Source organism: Salvelinus alpinus, chromosome 18 (assembly GCF_045679555.1).
Source record: "Salvelinus alpinus chromosome 18, SLU_Salpinus.1, whole genome shotgun sequence".
NCBI lineage: Eukaryota > Metazoa > Chordata > Actinopteri > Salmoniformes > Salmonidae > Salvelinus > Salvelinus alpinus.
The window spans coordinates 32296411-32324092 of record NC_092103.1 but is presented as its reverse complement, the minus strand read 5'-3'; the positions used below and the strand labels follow the sequence as shown (position 1 = coordinate 32324092).

Genomic DNA, 27682 nt, shown 5'->3' with positions numbered 1-27682 from the left:
TTGACAGCAAAACGAAGGCTAGAGTCCTAGGTACTCATCAGATACTCTACAAACAATGGATAAAGGAATTCCCCCCCCCAAAATCCTTGCACAATACGGCAGCGGCCCGCCAGACCACAGTGAAGCCGGAATTTGGCCCCTAGGACACAATGACTTCTAAACCCCTGCTGTAAGCCCTTCCCCTTCCCCATCCTCTAACTAATTTTCTAAACCTGTTGTATCTGGTGTTTTTGTGCCACCATGTCTGATGTATATTATTAGAGATAATATAGTGTAGTACAGAGTACAAAACATTAGGCACACCGTCCTAATATTGAGTTACACCCCCTTTTGCCCTCAGAATGGCCTCAATTAGTTGGGGCATGGACTCTACAAGGTGTCAAGGGTTCCACAGGAATGCTGACCCATGCTGACTCCAATACTTTCTACAGTTGTGTCAAGTTGGCTGGATTGCCTTTGGGTGGTGGACCATTCTTGATACACAGACGGGAAACTGTTGAGTGTGAAACCCAGCAGCGTTGCCGTTCTTGACACTCAAACTGGTATGCCTGGCACCTACTACCATACCCTGTTCACTTAAACCTTTTGTCTTGCCCATTCACCCTCAATCGCAAACATAGACAATCGATTTCTCAATTGTCTAAAGGCTTAAAAACACTTATTTAACCTGTCTCCTCCCTTCATCTACACTGATTGAAGTGGATTTAACAAGTGACAGCCGTAAGGGATCATAGCTTTCACCTGGTCCATCTGTTATGGAAAGAGCAGGTGTGTTGTATGTTCCAGTGTAAGCCTAACTCAGACCACTCACACAATGAACAAAAGTCAGTTATTTTCTACATGTATTTAATTGGCACAGTTAACACAATACAAAGTATTCAGTGCTCTAAAACATAAGCATATACCAACTTGAACACAAACAAAAGTGCTAAACACATCATTTGGCAGACTTTACACAAGAAAATAACAAAAAAACAGTCTTAGCAAAGCAGAGAAAACAAAGTAAGGCCTTTAATAGTTAACCTTAAAAATATATTTATTTCCTTTTTTGTCTTAGTTTAATCCATATTTATTTATATATATTCTCTCTAATTTCAACAAGCCATTTTCTTTTGTACAGGTGCACTGGGGCCTGGCTGGAGGTCTGGGTTGGTCTCAGTCGAGAGTTAGGCAGATTTTTCTCTATACCGGCTCTGAGTGGGTATGTCTGTCAGTCAGCACAGCACAGAGATGCACCTTCTGATGGTCTGCATGAAAATCAGTTTTGCCTTTTCACTTCTCACAAACAAACAAAACAACTGCCAAGTCAACATCTACACTAGTCAAAATAAGAGCTGGACGGGTGGGAATAGCAAAGTGAAACTTTGACCTGACCTGGTTCTCGGCCAAAGAACATGCAGATTTGCGCTGCTTGTCTTTTTAAATTATGTCAAGTGACTAGGACTCCACATGGTGATGGATCACTCTTCAATTGTGGTGCTCCTGATAATATACATGGTTTGCATTGATACAATTTCAGTTACTGCTCCTTGAAATGTTGCTTGAGTAATAATACTGGAATAGTTTTTTCCCAAAACACTCTTAAGGCTGAGTCCCAAATGGCACCCTATTCCCTACATAGTGCAATTATTTTGACCAGAGCCTGATCAAAAGTAGTGCACTATATAGGGAGCCATTTGGGATATACCTGAGGCTAATAGTATCACTAATTGCTTCATTACACAAAACAATATTTTTCATTACTTTATCTACAGTGACTTCAGGCAGATCAAACAACTGGTTTCATCATCAAGTGGTTTGTAATTCAGGTGCAACAGTTTTCCAGCTAGAAACTAGCTCAAATTAAAAAGCAATCTCTTCGACCAAACACTGTTAAAAAATTATTACAAAATTAAAATGTTTATATGCGTTCAAGAAAGGGAAACAGTGGACATCATCACCTCTGTAGACATTGAGAGTAATCTACCTTCACCACCTTTATAAAAAAAACGAGATGTCTCGACCTAGTCAACATACCATAGATAATAGAATGGCATCTTACTCCCCCTGATTACTGCACTGTTGGGTAGAGCATGCAAGTTAAGCATTTCACTGTACTTGTGCATGTGACACAACTTGAACTTGTTTTTAGATTAAGTGGTAGCTAGGATCAACCCAGTTAAGGCCCAATAGGAAGTTTGTCTTGTCTCATATTCAGTCACAACATTGTGGAAAAGGTGTGTGGATCACAGTATACAATACTTCCACACGCAGTAGTAAGTGGCCCAAGCAAACTACATGAGAATTTTAAATAATCTTCAAGTTCTCTTCCAGGGGACACTGTCTGTTGGATATACAGTGGAGACGTGAAACACCGCAGCATGTATCCACAGGATGAGGCTAGTGGACGCTAACGACCGCTTGCCTTCAACACAATTCTCAAACACATACAATGTCAGCCAACAACATTACATACATACAGTATAACAAATGGACAAATTCAATGTTTTACTGTGCATGATATCATTCAGAAGCAGACGTTTTGGAATCCCACATTTTCTTCTCTTCAGGTAATGAGATTTGAGCTGGAGGAGTTACTGTGAGGGAGAGCACACACTCACTGTTAAAAACACAGGTAGGTGAACATGCTTTCAGAGACGACGAACAGTCAAACAGCAACAACAAAAAACTAAATAAGAAACAGCTAGTAGATGATCCACAGGCACAGAACCCAAAAGGTGACAAATGGATAAACTGGTTAAGAAGTGTAACAGGCCGTGTGGGTTAACTGAAACAAAAAAGGCCAGGAGACGAGCATAAGCCAGCCCCCTGAGCCAAGCGGGAGAAGGCGAGCCAAGGAGGAGACAGGGCAAGCATGCACACCGCACGCACCGCCTGAGAGATGCCCCACCCTAAGCGGTGACATGGCGCTCAACGCAGTCAATGACCTGCGGCTGACACTTGCAGGGGAGGGGTGTGGCCAGAGAGGAGCAGACGGGATGCCAGTAACAACACATGATGGTATGGTAAGGAGAGAGTGCAGGTGAGTGAAGTAATGTGAACCTGTCTCCAACCCCTCTCGTTCCTGGAACTCCCAGTCCTGTCCCTTTCTCAGTCATGGATGGAGTGTGTATGGGGGATGTACATGATACTGACAGGCACCCACACGCGTACACACACTATAAATGAACTTCAGTCATACAGATGACGAATCAGCCCATGTTCTGTTTTTCAATCCGTTTGAAACCTGCAAAATATGTAGTCGGAGAGTGGAATAAATGTGTTGTTTCCATGGAACCTCCATGTGATGCTGGATCTGGACTGTTCCTTCTGCAATGATGGCTCTGAGTCAATGAGTGAGAGATTCTGCAACTGCATCGACCTGATTGATTTGGATGGGAGTGTAGACTGGAGAGGGACTTGGTTTGGCTTGCTGTCTGGTGGGATGGTGTAGTCGGGGGCAGATTGGGTTGCTTCAGAGCTGGTAACGGCCCTGTCTGACCACACCCTGCCGTGTTTTAGGAGGAGGGTTAGGGAGGAGCGGCAGGGAAGTGGGTTGGAACTTGGGGGGGGCATTCGAGGTCAGAGAGCCAACAGCGTCCACGGTAACGCCGCATAGCGGAAGCCGAGTTAGTACATTGAGAAGCAAAGCTTTGCAGAGACAAAAGAAGCAAAATGATAAATGGATAATAACCTATTAAAAAATAAAATATTTAGGAGCGCTCAATTTGGTTTGTTTTTCTCTTATTGTTGCTTCTGGTCAGAGACCGTTGCAGAAGGAGAGAACTCTACAAATGTATCAGGTTGGAAATTGAGATGCATCATAGGTCTCCTGTCTTTGCCTCGGTCATGTCGCTCTCTGACTTTCTGACCGTAAAGGAACGTGGTCGCTCTGTCGCTGAGGCTGCTTGCCCTGCCATTCCTGAGCCAGCTCTCACACTTTTAGGAATCTGCAATTTGAAAAAAAAAGTATAAATAACACGAGAATCTCGGAAAGAAAATGTAGTTCACTATTCTTTGCATTCGTCTTCTGAAGGAAATAATATTGTTCTGTAGTCAGATAACTATCTAATCCAGAGAACCCAAGAAGCTCCTTCTCTCTGGCTTTAATATCAGTTGCTGTACCTTTAAAAATTGAATCTTTTGATTCTGCTACTGTTTCTAAATGTCAGCTTTGTGTGTGAATCTATCATTTCCAAAAACTTAAGCTTCTAACAATCTCAAACATGCACCAAAACATGTTATGTAAAACATAAAATGACTATAAATTTAACATGCCTCACATTTCATTTGGACCCTGGTTTGGGGGAAGAATGGTTGTGTTAGCACTGACAGAAATGGGATTACTTTACTGCCTGAGGAGAAAGAGTTGTGAAGGCATATTTGTTGAGCTTTTTGAGGTTTGACAAAGTTGGAATCTCTTCCAAGAGACCTTTTGGGCCTATGATTGCACAATTCAGTAATTTTCAAAAGATAAATGCCTGGATATTTTAGAGGCATAAAACAGTTTGTCAACGCCATACTTTAGCACAGATGCTTCTCAAATCGACTCATCTGCACAAGGGTGCTACTCAAAACCCATGCATGAGCTAGCAACCAACCAAGCACCAACTTTCCAATCAGCCCCACAACAGTCCGTTCTCACAATGTTCTCACCGAGAGAGGGAAAATGGTGGTACTGCTCATTCTCAATCCTGTATTCCTGTATGAAAAGAAAGGCCCAGAATAGTCCAAAACTAAAATATATATATGCAGTGGGGCAAAAAAGTATTTAGTCAGCCACCAATTGTGCAAGTTCTCCCACTTAAAAATATGAGAGGCCTGTAATTTTCATCATAGGTACACTTCAACTATGACAGACAAAATGAGAAAATAAAATCCAGAAAATCACATTGTAGGATTTTTAATGAATTTATTTGCAAATTATGGTGGAAAATAAGTATTTGGTCACCTACAAACAAGCAAGATTTCTGGCTCTCACAGACCTGTAACTTCTTCTTTAAGAGGCTCCTCTGTCCTCCACTCGTTACCTGTATTAATGGCACCTGTTTGAACTTGTTATCAGTATAAAAGACACCTGTCCACAACCTCAAACAGTCACACTCCAAACTCCAATATGGCCAAGACCAAAGAGCTGTCAAAGGACACCAGAAACAAAATTGTAGACCTGCACCAGGCTGGGAAGACTAAATCTGCAATAGGTAAGCAGCTTGGTTTGAAGAAATCAACTGTGGGAGAAATTATTAGGAAATGGAAGACATACAAGACCACTGATAATCTCCCTCGATCTGGGGCTCCACGCAAGATCTCACCCCGTGGGGTCAAAATGATCACAAGAACGGTGAGCAAAAATCCCAGAACCACACGGGGGGACGTAGTGAATGACCTGCAGAGAGCTGGGACCAAAGTAACAAAGCCTACCATCAGTAACACACTACGCCGCCAGGGACTCAAATCCTGCAGTGCCAGACGTGTCCCCCTGCTTAAGCCAGTACATGTCCAGGCCCGTCTGAAGTTTGCTAGAGAGCATTTGGATGATCCAGAAGAAGATTGGGAGAATGTCATATGGTCAGATGAAACCAAAATAGAACTTTTTGGTAAAAACTCAACTCGTCGTGTTTGGAGGACAAAGATTGCTGAGTTGCATCCAAAGAACACCATACCTACTGTGAAGCATGGGGGTGGAAACATCATGCTTTGGGGCTGTTTTTCTGCAAAGGGACCAGGACGACTGATCCGTGTAAAGGAAAGAATGAATGGGGCCATGTATCGTGAGATTTTGAGTGAAAACCTTCCATCAGCAAGGGCATTGAAGATGAAACGTGGCTGGGTCTTTCAGCATGACAATGATCCCAAACACACCGCCCGGGCAACGAAGGAGTGGCTTCGTAAGAAGCATTTCAAGTTCCTGGAGTGGCCTAGCCAGTCTCCAGATCTCAACCCCATAGAAAATCTTTAGAGGGAGTTGAAAGTCCGTGTTGCCCAGCAACAGCCCCAAAACATCACTGCTCTAGAGGAGATCTGCATGGAGGAATGGGCCAAAATACCAGCAACAGTGTGTGAAAACCTTGTGAAGACTTACAGAAAACGTTTGACCTCTGTCATTGCCAACAAAGGGTATATAACAAAGTATTGAGAAACTTTTGTTATTGACCATATACTTATTTTCCACCATAATTAGCAAATAAATTCATAACAAATCCTACAATGTGATTTTCTGGATTTTTTTTTGTCTGTCATAGTTGAAGTGTACCTATGATGAAAATTACAGGCCTCTCTCATCTTTTTAAAAGTGGGAGAACTTGCACAATTGGTGGCTGACTAAATACTTTTTTGCCCCACTGTATAAAGTAGCCTCTTTCTTGGACCTAAGTATGTGAGTATGTGATTGGTGCATCTTGACTGTACAGGAGTGAGACAATCTAAGGGAGAGGGGTTGTTATTCAAAACAATATATTTGTCATGAATTAGGTACAGCATGTAGTCATTATGTATAGCAGAATCAATAACTTCTCATTAGCATATTTCTACATTGTAAAATCTAGCATGCTTTACTACTGGGGACAGCAAGCAACTGGTGTAGATTTTTTCCCCACATGCTCTTTGAAAACTATCCTGTGGTTTTAACCCCCCAAAAAAGTTTATTTGAGAGCCTATATTAGTTCTCTTCAAATATCACCTCTGTGTGGGAAGATGATACAGACCATCACATCTTATGTCAGTCAAACACAGATACACATACAAACTTACATTTGCCATTTAGTTTTCATCCTGACCTCAACTAGTCTATCTTTGAGGCCATTGGCTATGATCAAATATACTTTTGAGGTCAGTTGATTACATGTCTGGGGAGAAAGAAATGGCAGCAGATTCAAAAAGTTGGGAAATATGACGCTATGCATATCAAGAACAAAAAGACAGCAGCACTCGTTGAAATCATCATTAAAACTGGCCTGATTCCCATTGAGTTGACTGGAGAGGTAATGACAGTGCTCCCGGCTGGCCACTCAGTGGCACTAAAGCAAACGAGGAGAGGATTCTCTCAGAACCAGTGGGAAAACAACACTCCCCTAGATACAGATCTAGGATTAGCTTCCCCAACCCTAACCTTGACCTTTCTAGGTTAAAATGCAAAACTGACCCGGGTGGAAACCCTGACAGAGCCAGATGGAAATTCTGATTGGTCCATCTTTCAGAGAGGGAGAGAGTGGGAGGAGTCTACTCTGGTCTAACCAACCATCACCCTCACTCCTCCCATCTTCTCTCACCAAATCCTTCTCTCGTCCCATCCCAAAAGAAAAACCCTTCAGTTAAATGTATGTCATAGCACCTTTGGTGTTTGTTTCCAAAAAGACCTCGACGTAGGACGTGGGTACGTAGCCTTCTTCCTCTTCGTTCCTGCGGACCCTCGTCCAGCCATCACCTTTATCCTGCTCTATTACAAACAGCAGCTCTCCTTCTGTCACTGAGATAGTCCCCTCATTATGACCTGAGGGAGAGAGGGAGGAGGAAAGAAAGGAGGGAGAGAGACAGTGTAAAAAAACTAGGTGGGAAAGTATTATTGTTGCATTTCTCTCAAATAGTCAAATAGATGTGCCAGCCCACATTACCCGTGTTGTTGTCTCTGATTGGTCTATTACCTGTTAAAGGTGTATTACCTTCAAATGAGTAGACGGCTTTACAGGTGCCGATGGTGGGCAGTGTCTCCTCATCCCCATCGTCAAACTCATCATCAAACTCTGGAGTGTTTGCTATGGCCACCTTGACCTGAGTCTCTGAACTCTGCTCCTCTGTGTAACTGCCATCCGGGCTGCTCAAGGACCACCAAACACACACACACAGTAACTATAGCAATCTCACAACACATACTGTAACAAACTAGAAAGCTGTGTTGATTAATGGAGTGTGTGTTGTGTGTACTGTACCTCTCTCTGTCCTGTGCACAGTTGTTGTCGACCATGGTGCTGTTGCTGTTCTGTGACTCGTACAGACCACTCTGTCTCCTGGGAGGGTCACTCCTCGACGGTAACCTCCCCTCCACCTCCGCCAGCCATCCCTGGTAGGGACAGTCAGACACACACACAATCACATTAGGGATGTGAGATGAGATCTGCTAGTGTAGTTCATTCCAGAGCTATACTAACAACACTCACAGTCCGTCCAGCATCTAGAAATTAATTAATGTCTGGGATAGGTCAAGAGGGCTTATGATGACTCACCTCGAATTTCTGGACCTCGGACTGCAGTTTCTCGATGTTCATTGCCATCTCTACTAGCCGGGGGTCCACACTGGCAGGGTCTCCCATCTGGGGATTCTTCTCATACACACCCTTCATCTTAGTTAGGGCATCTCTGATGGATGGACACAGAGGAAGAGATATTAACTAATGTCATCATCCGTTCCCCCGCAGAAATCTAATTAGTAAAATAACAGAATGACCATACATATGTCAGTTTAAGCTAGAGATATCGTTTCTTTGCATTGGATCAGTGGCGACGTGTCATTCAGAAGAGCCCCACCTGTTTAGCCATTTTTTTCTTTCTGTTTTGCATGTTATTCTGGCATTAATACGTGTCACATATCAGTTTGCAAACAATATAAAAAATAAATCCATTAACGAGTTAATAAAGCCACATGCAGGTGTTTCAGCCTAGCTCAGTGCTTTCTGTGGTGGTGGGGCAGCCAGCGGAAAATACGTAACGTAGGGGTTCTCTAGTTGCGCTGTGATTGGCTCAGTGTTATTTCACTCATGGGGACACTACGTCACCGCAAAATCTACGGAGAGAGCTCAAAAATTCAAGTCCCTTGGATGCTGCCATAGAGTTACATTAGAAGTGCCCATTCAAGAAGGCTCAAGGTCATTGGCCACAGATAAAATGTAAAATCACGTTATATCTACCATAGCTTTGATTGGATTGATGTCAACCTCATACTTTCAAAATCTTAGCTAGCAATCTAGACAAGCAGTCATCATCAAGTCGGCAATCTACTGGCAAATCCTTTTCAATCCTTGCCATATGAAGAGAAATTATAGATAAAACGTATCGGTACTCATCGGCCATTGGACATAAACATTACATAAATTGGAAATCGCAAATTCAACAATGAGTGATAAGGCACCACTACAGCCCAGGGTTCGATCCCAGGCTGTGTCACTGCCTGCCGTGACCGGGAGACCCATGGGACGGCGCACAATTGGCCCAACGTCGTCCGGGTTAGGGGAGGGTTTGGCCGGACGGGATGTTCTTGTCTCATCGCGACTCCTTGTGGCGGGCCGGTCGGTCGACTTCGGGCGTCAGATCGACAGTGTTTCCTCCGACACATTGAGATTGTGCGGCTGGCTTCCAGGTTAAGCGAGCAGTGTGTCAAGAAGCAGTGCGGGCTCTCGACCTTTGCCGAGTCCGTAGGGGAATTGCAGCGATGAGACAATATTGTAACTACCAAATGGATATCACAAAAAAGGGGGTAACGCCATGGGCCAGAAAGTTTTTAATACATGTGCCATGCTGTCAATTCAGCATGATTTCTGCCTCGTTCAAAACAACTGGAAACTCGGATCTGGGAAAGCACAGACTTCAGTGAGTTCAAGACAACTGGGAACTCGGATAAAACTAGCTCCGACTGGGAAAATACAGAAAATCATTTTGAACGGTCATCCAACTCTGAATTCCAAGTCTGGATTTCGGGCCTCTTTCTAGAGCCCACAAGAAGGACCACCGCGCCACCTTCCTGTTCAAGTGAGTCCAAAAATATATTATATGCCAGGGGGATATGTATACTGTAGGTAATAAAGTAATACTAAGTATATGTTGTGTAGTAAGCTGTTAGTAGCCCATGTGCCTCACCCTAATAATTTGCTCCCTTTTCCCCGCACAATTTAGCCTACTGTTCTGACTTGGTGGTGCAGATTAGGCCTATAGCCTGTTTAATATTGTAAGAGCTTTCATTGTCTGCTTATATGCCCCCTTTATTTATCCTACAGTTCTAACTTGGTGTACAGGGAGAATACTGTAATAACGGCCCATGTTCTGAATTCTGTGCATTTCAAAAGTGCTGAACAAATAGTTATATTGACTACGTCCATCCTAGCGCACTCATTGTCTTAATCTAAATGACGGATTGCCTCTTATCCGCTTGTCGTCCCCTCATGTCATAGTTTGTACATATCAATTGTCAGTAGAAACCACATTTGTTTAAGCAAGTCAGCCATATCTGCTATGTTTTTTAAAAGGCAGTAAATGAGGCTGAATGAAGTGTTTCGCTGCCAGACGAGGCTCTGCTGATAACACTGCTACATCTGGCTAAGGTGTTGGGACAGCTTTATATTTGTCCTAACAGTTTGTGGGCATCGTTTGTCACCGCTATAGTGAAATTCATGTATTGTTTAGTGTTGTGTAGTGGCTTTGCTGGCATGCGTCAAACTTGTTTTTGAATTTATTTTTTGCCCCACCAAGATGTACATGCTAAAATCGCCACTGCATTAGATGCATCTCAATCCATGCATTCTCTTATGTAACACTTCCACATCTGCGGTGAAAGGTGACAGAGCTAGAGCGGTGTTTGTCAGACCATGAGACATCCTGAAAATCGGTCTTCTCACAAAATTGTCTGTAGCGGCCGAACGATTTGGCCTAAAAACTATTATGACACCTCTATGGAAAGATGAGACTCTCACGAACACGATGGTGTTCTCCGTCCTGGGACTCATCTGAAGTCGGTACAGCCGATCTGCCAACCCTCTGTCTGTAGCGTCTGAACAGTTTGGGCTACACACTAATATGTAAAGGTGAGCCTAACGAACATGTACTGGTCAGTTGTTTTGCTCCAGAACACCCACATGCCTCACAAAACTCATCTGAAGGTAAAAATGTATGGAAGTATATATGGAGTGACAAAAATAAGGGGTTAAATACAGTTGAAGTCGGAAGTTTACATACACTTAGGTTGGAGTCATTAAAACTAGTTTTTCAACCACTCCACAAATTTCTTGTTAACAAACTATAGTTTTGGCAAGTCGGTTAGGACATACACTTTGTGCATGACACAAGTAATTTTTCCAACAATTGTTTACAGACAGATTATTTCACTTATAATTCACTGTATCATAATTCCAGTGGGTCAGAAGTTTACATACACTAAGTTGACTGTGCCTTTAAACAGCTTGGAAAATTCCAGAATATGATGTCATGGTTATAGAAGCTTCTGATAGGCTAATTGACATCATTTGAGTCAATTGGAGGTGTACCTGTGGATGTATTTCAAGGCCTACCTTCAAACTCAGTGCCTCTTTGCTTGACATCATGGGAAAATCAAAAGAAATCAGCTAAGACCTCAGAAACAAAATTGTTGACCTCCACAAGTCTGGTTCATCCTTGGGAGCAATTTCCAAACGCCTGAAGGTACCACGTTCATCTGTACAAACAATAGTACGCAAGTATAAACACCATGGGACCATGCAGCCGTCATACCGCTCAGGAAGGAGACGCGTTCTGTCTCCTAGAGATGAACGTACTTTGGTGCAAAAAGTGCAAATCAATCCCAGAACAACAGCAAAGGACCTTGTGAAGATGCTGGAGGAAACGGGTACAAAAGTATCTACAGTAAAACGAGTCCTATATCGACATAACCTGAAAGGCCGCTCAGCAAGGAAGAAGCCACTGCTCCAAAACCTCAATAAAAAAGCCAGACTACGGTTTGCAACTGCACATGGGGACAAAGATGGTACCTTTTGGAGAAATGTCCTCTGATCTGATGAAACAAAAATAGAACTGTTTGGCCATAATGACCATCGTTATGTTTGGAGGAAAAAGGGGGATGCTTGCAAGCCGAAGAACACCATCCCAACCATGAAGCACGGGGGTGGCAGCATCATGTTGTGGGGGTGCTTTGCTGCAGGAGGGACTGGTGCACTTCACAAAATAGATGGCATCATGAGGGAGGAATATTATGTGGATATATTGAAGCAACATCTCAAGACATCAATCAGGAAGTTAAAGCTTGGTCCCAAATGGGTCTTCCAAATGGACAATGACCCCAAGCATACTTCCAAAGTTATGGCAAAATGGCTTAAGGACAACAAAGTCAAGGTATTGGAGTGGCCATCACAAAGCCCTGACCGCAATCCCATATAAAATGTGTGGGCAGAACTGAAAAAGTGTGTGCGAGCAAGGAGGCCTACAAACCTGAGGCCTACACCAGCTCTGTCAGGAGGAATGGACCAAAATTCACCCAACTTAGTGTGGGAAGTTTGTGGAAGACTACCCAAAACGTTTGACCCAAGTTAAACAATTTAAAGGCAATGTTACCAAATACTAATTGAGTCTATGTGAACTTCTGACCCACTGGGAATGTGATGAAAGAAATAAAAGCTGAAATAAATAATTCTCTCTACTGTTATTCTGACATTTCACATTCTTAAAATAACGTGGTGATCCTAACTGACCTAAGACAGGGAATTTTTACTTGGATTAAATGTCAGGATTTGTGAAAAACTGAGTTTAAAGGTATTTGGCTAAGGTGTATGTAAACTTCCAACTTCAACTGCACATATTACCTCAACTATTTGTTACTTAACACTTACTTTTCTTAAAACTGCATTGTTGGTTAAGGGCTTGTAAGTAAGCATTTCACTGTAAGGTCTACAGCTGTTGTATTCAGTGCATGTGACAAATCACATTTGATTTGATGTTCTAATTAAATATTTTTTGTATATTTAAAAAAAATCTATCTCAAATAGCAAAATGATCCTTGGTATGTCCTTCTTAAAACAATTCCAGATAAATTAGTAGAACCACCCCCCTCCCCCAGTTTACACAGGGCTTAGACGGTTTAGTGCCAAAAAACAAGAGGTTAAATACATGTAAAAAAATATATATATATATACAAATAACAAATGTTTCCTGGTCTTTCTTATATCACTCAGATATAGGACAGACACTTTTGAACAAACTTCCTTTAGATTTTTTGGGGGGGACTATCTGTTGTTCCATGTAGTGAATCTGTTATTCAATGCGTTTGTATTGGGCTAATAGCAGTAAGGCCAAAAATATTTTTTCATCAAATAATTGTTTTATATTTTTGGGGGGTACATCAAGTGGTTTTAAAATTCAAAATAGCTAAATGATCCCTAGTATGACCTTCTTAAAACAATTCCATATAGCTTAATAGTACCCCCCTCTCCCAGCTTAGACTCACATTGGTTAATAACCCTCAGACGGAAACAAATTAGAGACCCTGGGATTTACAACTTCTTGATTGGGTCTGAAGTTTTCTTGAGGCTTAAACTCTTTTTTTAAAGGAAAAATCTACAAAAAAATGATTTTGGTATTTGTTTAATTAGTCCACTGTTAAGACAATCCAAATGCTTTTGCATGTTTTCAAGATGTAGGATTTTCAAGAAGAAAAGTGTCACTTGCCACATCATGATGATGCGTTTTGCATCATATGATGGATTTTGCACCATCGCCGCAGTTTTACTGGGGACATTTTGTTTCCACAACGGTGCTGACACTAAAGGGAGGGAGCTTTTAGGGAGGAGGTAGGACATCATTTCCAAACAAATATGGCTGAGGCTTATGTTGAAGACACAGACACAAACTTACTTCTGGTCCATCTCTTTCTGGATGTCCTTATTTATGTCGTCTATCTTGGCCTGAAGCTTCTTTCTCCTCTGCTCTGGGGGCAGGTGGCTGAAGTCCTCCGGTCCAGAGCCCTGAGAGAGAGAGAATGGGAGAGAAAGAGAGAGAGAAATGGTAGCAAGAGAGTGGGATAGAACAAGACAAGTTGGAGACAAAGTGAGTTTCAGGAGCGTTGTACACCCTATCTGTAAAATGTATGAATATGAATAACATGTAACATCCCTCTCGGATGTTCAGGCTCTCTATCTAACACTAGGAACCTTTAGGTGCAGTATCCCCCTTACAATAAAGCCATTAGGATAAAGAATTCCCCATCATTTATGGTTGTGTATCTGATAGAGTTATGGCAGCTGGTGAAGGAGATACTGCAGCACTATAGTCTACCACTAACCCTCTGAGCTCTGGTTGGGGGAGGGGGGTCTCTGTGTGAAGGTAAGCCCTACAACCACCTTTCACCTATTCAGTCCCAAGCCTCAAAATATATTAGGCTGTATCACTTCATATCCAGTCAAATCACATTTCTGTGTTCATTTCATAACTGTCGAGAGAGAAGATGACTCCTGTTAAAAGGAGGTAGTGTTTCTGAAATGAAAACTGTGGGGCCATTTGAGGGCAGATGGTATAATGTTTCCTGATGAAGGAGATTCCTGGATAGAATACATATCGATCATCTCTGATGTTGGTGAGTCATTCTCTCTGTTCTGTGATCGGCCTGCTCCACTTTCCAAATTAACAACCTGCCTTTTGTCTACTGTATATGCTGCAGTTCAGAGATACAGCACTTGGTGGTGCTATTTGGTCCGTTTTTATTTTTATTTTTACAAATGCATGTATTACAATACAATAACTGGATAATTGTTGAATGCATGTCAATTTAGAGTAACCCACTGGAAGGTTTATTTACTGTGGCATTCCTCACATGTTCATATATTATTGATGTAAGATTTTACCCTGCAGTAATATTATGGTATTTGTGTGATCATGAGCTTGGACTGGATCGGTTAAGGCTCAGACAATGTGATAACATAGCAGAACCAAAGGACAACGTGCTACTGGCCAGGGGTCAGAGGTCACTGGAGTTTACTGGTATGTAAGCTGATAGAAACGCAGCAGCAGGCTAGGCTACCATGGTGATTATCTTCCTTACCCCATCTCTCTGCACCGCTGTGCAACACTTACCGGACAACATGCAACACAACAAACAGGTTTCATTAAATATGCTCTGGATCTTTATCCCATAGCGCTGCACCGCTGTGCAACACTTGCCAACCAGACAACATGCAACACAACAAACAGGTTTCATTCAACATGCTGTTGATTATGCTCCAAAAAATACTTGTATTGTTAATATAAATAGTTAATCACAAGAATAAAGAACAACATGATTTCTGTAGATGTTGTTAAAAACAAAATACTCCACACCACTCACAAGACAATATGCTATACATGTGCTTTTTTTATCCAGTAACTTACCTGTAAAATATAAAGTTCACACTCAGATATACAGTACCAGTCAAATGTTTGGACACCTACTCATTCCAGGCCTTTTCTTTATTTTTACTATTTTTGAGATTGTAGAATAATAGTGAAGACATCAAAAATATAAAATAACACATGGAATTGTGAAGTAACCAAAAATATGTTAAACAAATCAAAATGTATTTTATATTTCAGATTCTTCTAAGTAGCCACCCTTTGCCTTGACGACAGCTTTGCACACTCTTGGCATTCTCTCAACCAGCTTCACCTGGAATGATTTTCCAACAGTCTTGAAGGAGTTCCCACATATGCTGAGCACATGTTGGCTGCTTTTCCTTCACTCTGCAGTCTAACTCATCCCAAACCATCTCAATTGGGTTGAGGCCAGGTCATCTGATGCAGCACTCCATCACTTTCCTTCTTGGTCAAATAGCCCTTACACAGCCTGGAGGTGTGTTGGGTCATTGTCCTGTTGAAAAACAAATGATAGTCCCACTAAGCGAAAACCAGATGGGATGGTGTATCGCTGCAGAATGCTCTGGTAGCCATGCTGGTTAAGTGTGCCTTGAATTCAAATAAATCACACAATCACACCTCCTACATGCTTCACGGTGGGAACCACACATGCAGAGATCATCCGTTCACCTACTCTGTGTCTCACAAAGACACGGCGGTTAAAATCAAAAAATTGTACTCATCAGACCAAAGGACAGATTTACACCGGTCTAATGTCCATTGCTTGTGTTTCTTGGCCCAAGCAAGTCTCTTCTTCTTATTGGTGTGCTTTAGTAGTGGTTTCTTTGCAGCAATTCGACCATGAAGGCCTGATTCACGCAGTCTCCTCTGAACAGTTGATGTTGAGATGTGTTTGTTACTTGAATTCTGTGAATAATTTATTTGGGCTACAATTTCTGAGGCTGGTAACTCTAATGAACGTATCCTCTGCAGCAGAGGTAACTCTGTATCTTCCTTTCCTGTGGCGGTCCTCATGAGAGCCGGTGTCATCATAGTGCTTGATGGTTTTTGCGACTGCACTTGAACAATCTTTAAAAATTCTTGAACTTTTCCGTATTGACTGACCTTCATGTCTTAAAGTAATGATATGCTGTCGTTTCTCTTTGCTTATTTGAGCTGTTCTTGCCATAATATGGACTTAGTCCTATTTGGTAAAAGACCATCTTCTGTATACCACCCCTAGCTTGTCACAACACAACTGATTGGCTCAAACGCATTAAAGAAGGAAAGAAATTAGACAAATTAACTTTTAACAAGGCACAGCTGTTAATTGAAATGATTCCAGGTGACTACTTCATGAAGCTGGTTGAGAGAATGCAAATATGTCATCAAGGCAAAGGGTAACTACTTTAAAGAATCTCAAATATAAAATATATTTTGATTTGTTTAACACTCTTTTTGTTACTACATGATTCCATCTGTGTTATTTCATAGTTTTGATGTCTTCACTATTATTCTACAATCTCAAAAATAGTACAAATAAAGAAAAACCCCGGAATGAGTAGATGTGTCCAAACATTTGACTGGTACTGTCCATTCAAATCTACTTGATTACATTTAATCACTGTTGACAGATCCTGATCATTTCTAATCTCTACCCAAAGGGTTTGACATGCATAGTTGACCATTCGATAATTATTACTACACACACAAAGTTATTAACTAATGATTATCATGGATTATGTTATTATGATAGACTAAGGAGATCTACAATAATTTCAGGGCAGTTGATTATAATTAATTATTAATTAATAATTATAATTATTGATCAATCCAAATTCTTCACAGGGCTCAATGTAGAGGTCTAGATAATTCATCAAAACATGACATTACATTGAATATGTCCTGATAGAAACCTTTTTCAAAGCCCATCTCTATCTAATCTCATCCACCAGCCAGCTCTCTCTCTGTAGCAATTGAGCCTGGAGATGAGTTTAGTTTCTACCTGACAGACCAAAAGCTCCCATTTGTTCCCATCTGTTCTGCATTTCAGTGGAAAATACATGGTATTCCTGGAAGGCTCATGATTATCTGGATGTTTTAGTCTAGCTCTTTTTTCATGCCATTCATTTCTACATCAGAACCTCGGAGTCTGGCAGCTAATGCTGAACAACATCTTTAGAGCCCTGCATCGTGAATGCACTGCTAAATTACCATTCATTAAAAGCTGCATCTCTTTAAACATCTTTGATTCTATCTACCCTCATCAGCTATGATTATGATTTATCTATTGTAAGGAGCTATGATTTATTTATTGGAATCGTCTGTCTTTTATTCTAATGATCATGGTGATAGATCAAAGGGAATGGAACTAGCAGATGGACAGACAGAACTAGGTTCAAAATACTATCTGAAAAAATTTAAAACTCCTTCAGCTGTGCTTGTCTGTTGCAATGAAAGGATTAGAAAAGTGGCTTAAGTTAAAAGATTTCAAATAGTACTTGAAACCCAGTTCTGACAGACAGACGGACATACAAAACAATAACAGTAATTCTGATCACCTCAATCAGATTCCGGACGTGGGAATTGAGTGTGATCTGCACAGAGCACACAGGCACAGTGGGAGAGATACAACAAACAAAACACGCAACAAAATAAACAAATGAGACAAGGGTCTGTAAAATCCATCGTCATGTCACAACAAAATTAATAAATAAGTCCGGACGAAAGGAACTGAACACAAACAACGGTCACACAGAATTATCAACCATGTTTGTGTTGCTAGGAGGACGTGCACGCTACGCTCAGAATACGGTTCATGCCACTAAGGTCATGCAGTGTTACGGTCATGCAGTGTTACGGTCATGCTTACCAACTTGAGAGAAAGCTTCATGGGAGGAAGAGGGGAGAGGGAAATAGCAGGAGGAGCAGGAGAGAAAGAGAACAGACAAGTCAGACAACAGCAGAATAACATGTAGCATTGGTCATGTTTCCCCCTGGCATAGCATGCACATGTACGTTGACATGGATATATTGATCACAAAGCAGCTCCTTAGCCACACTTCCCAATATGATGAAAAGAGGTGGGTTTTAACCTGGAAAGGGGAATGTAGAAGTATTGGATGCCTTGTATGATATATTGCTGAGCTTTGATCATCAAACATACACCAAATATGTCCCTGTGGTATTGACCAAAGAGATAACCGGCACTTTCAAAACCAAACAGCAAATGCATAGATCCATCAGGTATGAGAGCATTTGTGAACATGACCGATGAGATATGAGAGGTGCTAAGAGTCTGTGGTTCTTTGCAGATGCTGGTTAGTTTGGATGCTCATGTATATCCGTGGATATCGGATGCCCGGTATGCCACAGTTTGTTCTGATTACAATGGAAAACTAAGTTTGCGTTACCACAGCAATAGGTCATGCCAAGACAATACCTGGTCATTCTCTCTTCTAATGTCTTCCTGAGCCATATGTTACTATAACGTATGGCTCTGGATAACCTTTTTCTAATTTGGCCAAGTTCAACGTCAGCTTTCAGGGATGAATGAAAAAATAAAAGCGTTTTGAATGACTTGAGGTGATAGGTAAGCCAACTCACAAGTCTAGACTGCACAGGATGGCAAATGAGAGCGAGCAAATTGAGAGAAGGCGAGATGGAGAGAAGAGAGAGATGGAGAGAGACGAGTGGAGACACCCACCCTCATCGCAGGGAAACAGAAGGTCAGATTAGAGGATGATTCCACAACCCTCTTCCCTTCCTGCATCCCTCATTTCTGCCCCCACAATGACAGCATTGTAACAGCAGGGGGTGATAGCAGCATGTGTCATGGCTAAGCATGATGACAGTTCACATGTTCAGAGGCAGTGTGTATGTTTCAAACAGTGACTGGACATTCACTCCTAGGAGAGGTTAGCCTAAGTCTGTTTGTGCCAATCTGAGTTGGCAAAAGAGCATAAACAGACTGGCACTCAGGCTAGGGAGAAGTTGCTCCTAGATTCAAAGCTATACCAGGACCTACAGTAGTAACCTTCTGTATCAATGAGTTCAATAAAACTATAACCATAATGACTTTCGTTCACCTTCTTCAATGGTTAATTGACAGGGAGGGGTCTTGCAAAGAAACAGTGACTTATGATTGATAACTGTGAAATTAAAGGACAATTAAGGCAAATTATAGATAGAAAAGAGAACTGGAAAAATAATTTAAGGCGGAAAAGAGGTTTATGTTAATTGCTTTGGTTTAATTGCACATGTAGTGATGTCACTATTAAAGATCATTAGAGCTCATTGTTAGCTCCATAGTTCTAGAGAGGAGAGATACTTTAACACAGTGGGTCACTCCAGCCTGAATCGTTGTAATGACTTATTATGAGGACGTACTTTGTACGACATAAAAGAGAGATACTTTAACACGCACTGGGCTGCTATAGCTACAGTGAATGACTTGTAATCCAGTTAACAACTCACAGGCTGCACTCAGGAGCCAGGATGAGGCAGGGTTATACTCACTTCAGTCCTGTAATCAAGTCATCCACCTGGAATGGCCCGGGATCAGCCTATTTCTCCCTCTCTGTACACTTCTCTACACTTCAAATGGTTCTCGCGTTTGTTATTTCCTACAAGGAAATAGTCAAATTCCTGCAGGGTATATTGAGTCAAATCCTGACTAAGCAGACATCCCAGACAGACAGGTGTATATACAGGTACATATTCATACATAGTCTATATACATACAGGCTATGGTGCAATGGTGCCAGCACACTGAAAGAAGAGCTGGGTAGACTAAACTTCCTGAAAGTGTAACGAGCACCACAAACCCAATGTTGTGCACCCCAAAAAATAAGATATAGGAGCAAACGGTGGGGTGACCATCATCCACCATACTCCAATCCTACTTCCTTAGTTTAAATGTAGTGCTTGTGACACTTTGAGAATTAACCACTAACAAATGTGCACTGCAGCAGCAGAAAGTCCAAGGCAATTCTGCTGTTGTGACAAATAGTGCCTCAAGCTGAGATGTGGGACAGGAAATGAGGTCCTCTTTTGTTCTGATCATTTGACTAGTGTGGTCTTATGACAGGGCAGCAGGGCCAATAGCCTGACGCAGTCACAGACACTAGCCTCATTTAGAAGGAAACAAAACTACCGAAAATGACTAAAGAAACAGATAACAGGAAATCAATTATTATTTCTATGTTTTTGTGTGACTGTGACTGTAAATGTGATAAATGTGTGTGTATATATACTGTCAATGTTATCATCATTAAATGAGACTACTGTCTGTGCCGCACATGGCCCAGACACACACATATATTTCCTAACACAAACGAACACACAGTCGGCCAACATACGCACTTACGACATGTTGACTAGCCTCGAAAGTGTAAGTGGGTATGCCCAGAGTCCTCCAGTCTTTGTGATAACAGAGCAAGTGAGGGCGAGTAGGAGGCTGCTGCCGTGGTTATGAGAGAAAACAGCTTCATCAATTAGCACAGGGCTACTAATGAAGCTAATGGGTTTACTACTTCCCCCCCACACACACGCTCACTCATTCAAAGGCTTACATCATTCATCTCTCTCCCTCTCTTTCTTTCTGTCTTTCACACACACACTAACTCTCATGATGCTGTCATCAGTTATCCTCACTCTCTCACACCCTCCATCTCTCTCTCTCTGTGTATCTGGAGTTGGATCAGAGGGCCGGGCCCCAGAAGGCTGAGGAATAACAGGCCCTCCCACTGGGGCATGCTGGGTGAAACATCCCTCTGCTGTGCAGCCCTCAGCCAGAGAATGAACCTAGAACCCCACCTACAGACACAACTAGCATGATATTCAAATACAGACTCATATCACATTTTATATAACCAAGTCAATGAACAATGAAAAAAAAGTAATAATATGCTCAAAAACTGACATTGGTCCTCTCAAAGATACTGTATCAAGGGAAATAAACTTTTATTTCATAACTAATATTCTGCTTAGTACTGAGCTTAATTAAATTGATAATGTGAATACTTTCACTCATTAACAGCACCTGTACAGTATAGTGCTGTACTACGATACAGACTAATAACCAAACCAGCCTGACCCAGAGATGGAGTACTTCTTTAAGAGGTATTCTGGATTACTATTACACGGGGGTGCTGTCCAACTGAGCAGGCGTTTAAGCAATATGTCCGCCCGTGCCAGCTTGGGCAGAGCAGAAAAGGTTATAAGGACACACCTGATGCCCAAACCGATATTTCATTTCAGAATTTATAAAAATGTGGTTACGGTAAGGGTCAGTTTTTGGCTAATCGGTTTAAGTGTCAGTTGTGTCGTTATCTCTCAAGAACAGAGAAGAGAGCTCTTGTTTTGAATTGACTTCTCTACTGTTCTTAAAAAAGGTTAAATAAAGTTTAACACAAAAATAAAGTGTAAACGTATTCTTAACAATGTTCATATACAGACAAAAAAAACAGAAATACTAAATCAATATGGAATATGAAAAGGGTTGAAGATGATATTGAGAGATTCGGATATAGCGATATGAATCTTAAAAAATAGGTAATCTGGTGCTCGATACGTCACCCTGACCGACCAAAACAAAAAACAGAACTTTCTAATTCTCCCTTCCCTGCAATACAGTACTACATAACAGGAATACAGTAAGGGACTAACTTAAATCTGCAACATTGACAGAAAACAATGCTTCAGATTTAAAACCACCTTGGCCTACCCTGACCTGCACGTTTAGAATATGACCGTTACTCCACTTCCTCTATTGAAGACGTTCACTTCCTGCTAGATTCGCCCCATTTCCCCATTCTCCTGACCTTCAATTATTTCTTCCTTGATATGGTCCCAGAGAGAACATTGTTTTACTATTACTACTATTTATCCTCTGTTCTTATAGACGTCATACGTTGTGGGCCGAGCTATGAGACATTTATGGCTCTGGTCCATTCCTTCTGTTGCCCTTCAAAAGATAGGAACATAAGCAAACTTTATTCGTAGAGGCCGGAAAGAACACGTGAGCAGCCTAGCCCGTTCCTGAGGTCAAGGGGAGCCTTGTGGGGCGCCGTGGGCATGGCCTGACCTGGACAGGGATCATGGTTTAGGAATAGAAACTCACCGTGACACCAGATAGCTGCAGCGTGTCTGTCTGCAGATAAAGAGGGTGTGTTGAACCTCAGGGGCTTGCTTCTAAAATAGCACTTCTAAAAGCCGGGCCTGGCCCGACAGACTCAGTGACTCAATCAGCATACAGCGCAACATCATATTCAATATACTCTGACTATTGACTTTATGCATAATCGTTATACATTATACTGTTACTGATTTTCAGTTCGACACAGATAGGCTGTTTAGGAGGAAGTCATTCTTGACTAAAGAACAAAACTTCTTCCAGTTGCTTATACTCTCCCCATTACTACTTCTAGCAATGTATTACTTGTGATTTCCTTCATTGCATCATCATGGCAACACTTCAAGGAGAGCTACAATATAGCAAGACACCTACACATGTCTGTCACGAAGAGGGAGCTCAGACGACACGGTCATTGTGTGTGAAGCAGTTTTAGAGTTCAAAGTGGAGACAGGGTGGAGAGTTTGAGTTTATGTCTGGAGAGAGACGGACACAGACTGTGTGGTTCTGGTAGAGCAGAACTATGGAAGCATGCTAGAGAGAGCGGTACACAGAGACTGATACAGGCAGAACGCTGAATGGAGGAGGCTGGAGGATAGACAGATGTCCAAGATAGATTTGGCCCAGTACAGGTTTTATTAGTTTTTGGTTGAGATGATTCCCCAGTGTTCCAGAGATAACATGAAACTGATGATGTAATACGCATAATATATAGCCAATTAATGATTAATAACGGAAGAATATAGGCCTAATGTCAACACTACCTGATGAACCTCCGCCATACAGCGGCGCTACAGAGCCCGGGGACAGGCGAGCACACAGACAACACACACACTCTCACACACAAACGACCACATCCACAGCACAACACACACACACTTACCCCTCGCCTCAGGCTCCGGAGGCAGGTCATTTTGGGTTTGGAGGCCATGAACTCGTTGAAGCGGTTGGAGAGGGGCTCCTTGTTCTGCTTGGGAGACTGGGGGTCGTTGGGAACAGCACAGGGTGAGGGGGGGCTGGAGGCTGGGGGTGCGGGGGGGGGCTGGTGCGGGGACGTTAACAGGGACATAAGCTACCATTAAGAGGGAGCCGTGACCGAGGAGGAGGAGGAGGAGGAAAAGGTGCAGAATCAAAACGAGAGGACAAAAAAGGAAGGAGGGAGGAACACAAAACGAGATAAATAAATAAGGGCCCAAATAATGTTAAAAACAGGTAAGAGAAAAACCCAATGGAAACAGAGACAACCAAGAGAGATGTCCAACACAAACAACCCCAGTGTCATACCCAGCTGTTATGTAGTAAATAATCTTGTCAAACAAACAAAGTAAAACAAAGGTTGAAGGTCGTAACGTAACCAGAGTGAGTGAGAAGCGTTAATAGTGTTAGAGCTAGGTGCTGCTGCAACACATTTAAGCAGACAGTTTCACAGAGAAGCACATGCAAGCTTCCATTTTGTAATATAAATTTTCTGGAAACCTCATCACATGCGAGCGGTTGGACTAGAAATTCCCCACATCCTCTGAGATGCGACAGCAGCTGAGTTTCAGGTCATCATCACAGAAACCTAACTCTCTCTGCCCAAACCTTTTAATGCTCAATTAATGAGCTACCAGCCATTTGGGAGCTAGAGAGAGATCTGCAATTTGTACTGACAGATTGCTTACATTACTCAGTGAGTGAACATGCACACAAGAGCTTAGGATACCCATCTTTTTAAAACCAAAGGAGTAAATAAAAGGTAAATAAATGTACGTAAATGGTTTGCAATATGATTTTTTTGATTCAGAGAGGAGTTCTGTTTATAGAAAGGGATACAACTTGGACTAGGGTCTCCCATCTCTGATATGCTCTGATACAAATGTCTCACGTTTTCACCATGCTGTGTGTACATGAGTGTGTGTGTGTCTCCTCTCCTTCCAGGACATTCTGTTCTCCTCACACTCTCAGGGTACAGTATGTGCATGGCCTCACTCAAAAGGTGAGGACAAATACTCTGTCATCAGCTGTCCCTTATGCTCTTGAGTTTGAACACAGACACATTATGAACAGGAGGAACACCAAACAAACAACACACACATCATGGGGTTCCCTCTTTCGGGATCAAACCTCAGGGAGTCGGAGCTAGTGAAGGACACCCCCACACACACACACCCTAGTGCTCTGCTCTATCATGGTGCCACCTCAACCTTAAAACCTCATCCCAAATGGCCCCATGTTAGACAGCTGAGCCACACAGAAACAAAGGGCTGTGAGAAGGCCATTCCAGACAGACCACCATTGTAAGAGCACGATCAGGGAGTGAGACTGTTATTAGGCTACAGGACATACAGTCAGAGTGCAGAGGAGTGAGTTAATCTGTCATTTTAGTTTATCACCAGAGAGAGAGAAAGAGAGAGAGGGGGGGGGGGGGGGTGGGACTCAGTTATCGATGCATTAGTGGGTTGGGGAGTTGAGAGTTGGTGGCTCAACGACAATGATGGTGACGATGATGACCAGTGAGTAACCAGGAAAAGGATGGCAAATAATAACAACGACACTGACAATACTACTAACGTACTGTAACGACAGAATTTTTGCAATTACAATGATAAATTAAAACGAACTGAACAGAACTATAACAATAACCAAAATAGAGCATTAAAGTCACATTTGACAGTGTAACCTGAAGTTACAGTATTTAAGCCTCGTTATAGCCAACAGTGTGGCCAAAAAACATTGGACATTCTTGTACAGGGAAAATGAAGTGATGTCACAACCACTCCACAAATAATACACTTGACCCTGTGAGGTATCGCTATACACAGTACCCTTGAGTATGTGGGAGTGTATGTTACCTTGTTCTTGTTCTTAATGAAAGGCCACAGTTTGCCCTTGCTCTTGCCCCCGCCGGGACGTTCCTTGGCCTCTCCTCGTGAGTTGGACAGGCTGGTCTCAGAGACAGTCCTCTTCATGGTCTGTCCCGGCCCGTAGTCCTCAAACTCTACGTCCCCTGGGGGCTCAAACCCAGACTTGTACGACTCTACTACCTGCTTAGAGTCCTGGTGGGGTGGGGTAGGGGGAGAGATGGTAAGGGGAGAGACAGATTTGTTAGGTCTCTCCTATCTCTTATGGCAGTCAACAGTTTCATAATAACATTTGAATATGACCAGAAAACTCCCTTTCTATTCCAAGAATTCCTAAAAAGCAGGTTAAATGTAAAAGTCCAGAAAACAAAGTGACAATTAGAACACCACTCATTGTTCACTACAGAGTTACAGGGTCTGTATCGGTATCTCTATCATTATACTGATAAGGCCAGAGGGAAGAGGTCATCAGCCTGACTGCTGCTGGCAGTAGAGACAGAGCCATAGGGTTCTGTGTAGAGAGGATATGAAAGGGAGCCATTCCATGTGAATCTATTATTCCTACTCTTTTTACTGGAACAGCACAGGCCTTAATTTAGTAATCTCCCCTCCTTCCCTTAGGGACACCCCAGGGATAGGCTTTGTCAAACCAGGCATGCAGCCAACATGAGACATCTCAATATATTAGGCTGATGATTTTCTATAGCTAGCACTAAGATAGTGTCCGCCATCTTGGCATACTGGATTGAATGCTTGAAAAATCGTATGTTTTTTTGACTCAATGAGTCACATATAAATGACTCACGTGTGTATATGTATACTGTCAAGCGTGTGTATGTTTTCTGGTGAAGTGGGGAACTGATAGTTAACCTTGTGTGTGCAGACAGTGAAGTGGCCAGATCCAGACTAGCTGCTCCCTCCTGAATGAATCATGAATAATGATGAGTGAGAAAGTTACAGATGCATAAATATCATACCCAACAAAAAATGCTAACCTCCCGTTACTGGTAATGGTGAGAGGTTAGCATGTCTCAGGGGTATGATCTCTTTGTGCCTCTGTAAATTTTTACCTCATCATTATTCACAATTAATTCATGATTAGCTGTAATCATGGTAGCATCCACATTAATATAGAAGTGTACAGAAACATATTATATTCTTATTTTGCTATATCTGTGTAGTATTGTGTTGAGTTAGGACCAGCCACTCTTAGAAAAAAGGGTTCCAAAAGGGTTCTGTGGCTGTCCCCATAGGAGAACTCTTTTTGGTTTTAGGTAGAACTACCTGGAACCAAAAGGGTTCTTCAAACGGTTCTCCTATTGGGACAGCCTTTTTGGTTCTAGATAGCACCTTTTTTTCAAAGAGTGTACTGGTCCAAACTGGTACCATATCGGTCAAACAACGGTAGTGGCAGCATCACGCTACTCTGCTCAATCAAGTACTTGCCCCACCTCTCGGTCACTCCAAATTGATACAATACATTATTTACCATTAATATCTATTGGGCACAACAATCTGAAACACAATAAAAAAAAACATGCAAATGCATCCAACAAGTTTGTAGAGTTACATGCTTGATGTAGTCATTGCGTGTTAGGAATATGGGAACAAATACTACTACTTTAATACACAAAAGTGAATTTGACCTTCAAATGCTTGATTTCTAAATGGTAAATCAGATATTTATGTAAATACCCTAAAATAAAAGTTGACATTCTGTACTGTCACCTCATGAAACATTTGATCTCAAATCCCAAATCCTGGAATATAAATTAAAAGTTTTAGCTTCACTGTCCCAATACCTTGCATTCGGAAAGTATTCAGACCCCTTCCCATTTTCCACATTTTGTTACGTTACAACCTTATTCTAAAATAGATTTTTTTTTTTATTCCCCTCATCAATCTACACACAATACCCCATAATGACAAAGCAAAAACAGTTTTTTAGAATTTTTTGCATCCTCTCTAGAGATGGGAGAACCTTCCAGAAGGCCAACCAGCACTCCACCAATCAGGCCTTTATGGTAGAGTGGCCAGATGCAAACCACTCCTCAGTAAAAGGCACGACAGCCTGCTTGGAGTTTACCAAAAGGTGCCTAAAGGACTCAGACCATTAGAAACAAGATTCTCTGGTCTGATGAAACCAATATTGAACTCTTTGGCCTGAAAGCCAGACGTCACGTCTGGAGGAAACCTGGTACCATCCCTACGGTGAAGCATGGTGGTGGTAGCATCATGCTGTGGGGATGTTTTTCAGCGGCAGGGACTGGGAGACTAGTCAGGATTGAGGGAAAGATGAACGGAGCAAAGTACAGAGAGATCCTTGATAAAAACCTGCTCCAGAGCACTCAGGACCTCAGACTGGGGCGAAGGTTCACCTTCCAACTGGACAACAACCCTAAGCACACAGCCAAGACAACGAGTGGCTTTGGCGCAAGTCTCTGAATGTCTTTTGAGTGGCCCAGCCAGAGCCCAGACTTGAACCCAATCTAACATCTCTGGAGACCTGAAAATAGCTGTGCAGCGACACTCCCCATCCAACCTCCTTGAAAGGATCTGCAGAGAAGAATGGGAGAAATTCCCCAAATACAGGTGTGCCAAGCTTGTAGCGTCATACCCCAAAAGACTCGAGGCTGTAATCGTTGTCAAAGGT

At 42.1% G+C, this 27682-nt stretch overlaps 1 protein-coding gene across 27 annotated transcripts in view; it reads right to left on the bottom strand.

Moving 5' to 3' along the window:
• Nucleotides 1-829: 829 nt before the first annotated feature.
• The window catches only part of LOC139544197 (formin-binding protein 1-like), a 123630-nt gene continuing 96777 nt past the window's right edge, over nt 830-27682 (bottom strand). For 5 of the 27 annotated variants that reach the window (XM_071351032.1, XM_071351026.1, XM_071351029.1 and 2 more), the window contains exons 9-18: nt 25021-25224; nt 23070-23258; nt 17924-17938; nt 17613-17648; nt 13582-13691; nt 8199-8331; nt 7905-8035; nt 7620-7792; nt 7310-7468; nt 830-2576 (exon numbers count right to left, since the gene is read on the bottom strand). In XM_071351032.1, coding sequence (XP_071207133.1) covers nt 2503-2576; nt 7310-7468; nt 7620-7792; nt 7905-8035; nt 8199-8331; nt 13582-13691; nt 17613-17648; nt 17924-17938; nt 23070-23258; nt 25021-25224 — 1224 coding nt within the window. In that variant the 3' untranslated portion in view covers nt 830-2502. Of the gene's footprint in view, nt 3930-6283; nt 7469-7619; nt 7793-7904; nt 8036-8198; nt 8332-13581; nt 13692-17612; nt 17649-17923; nt 17939-23069; nt 23259-25020; nt 25225-27682 lie in introns of those variants that run through there. The other 22 variants (XM_071351041.1, XM_071351038.1, XM_071351031.1 and 19 more) reach the window with 22 other exon arrangements.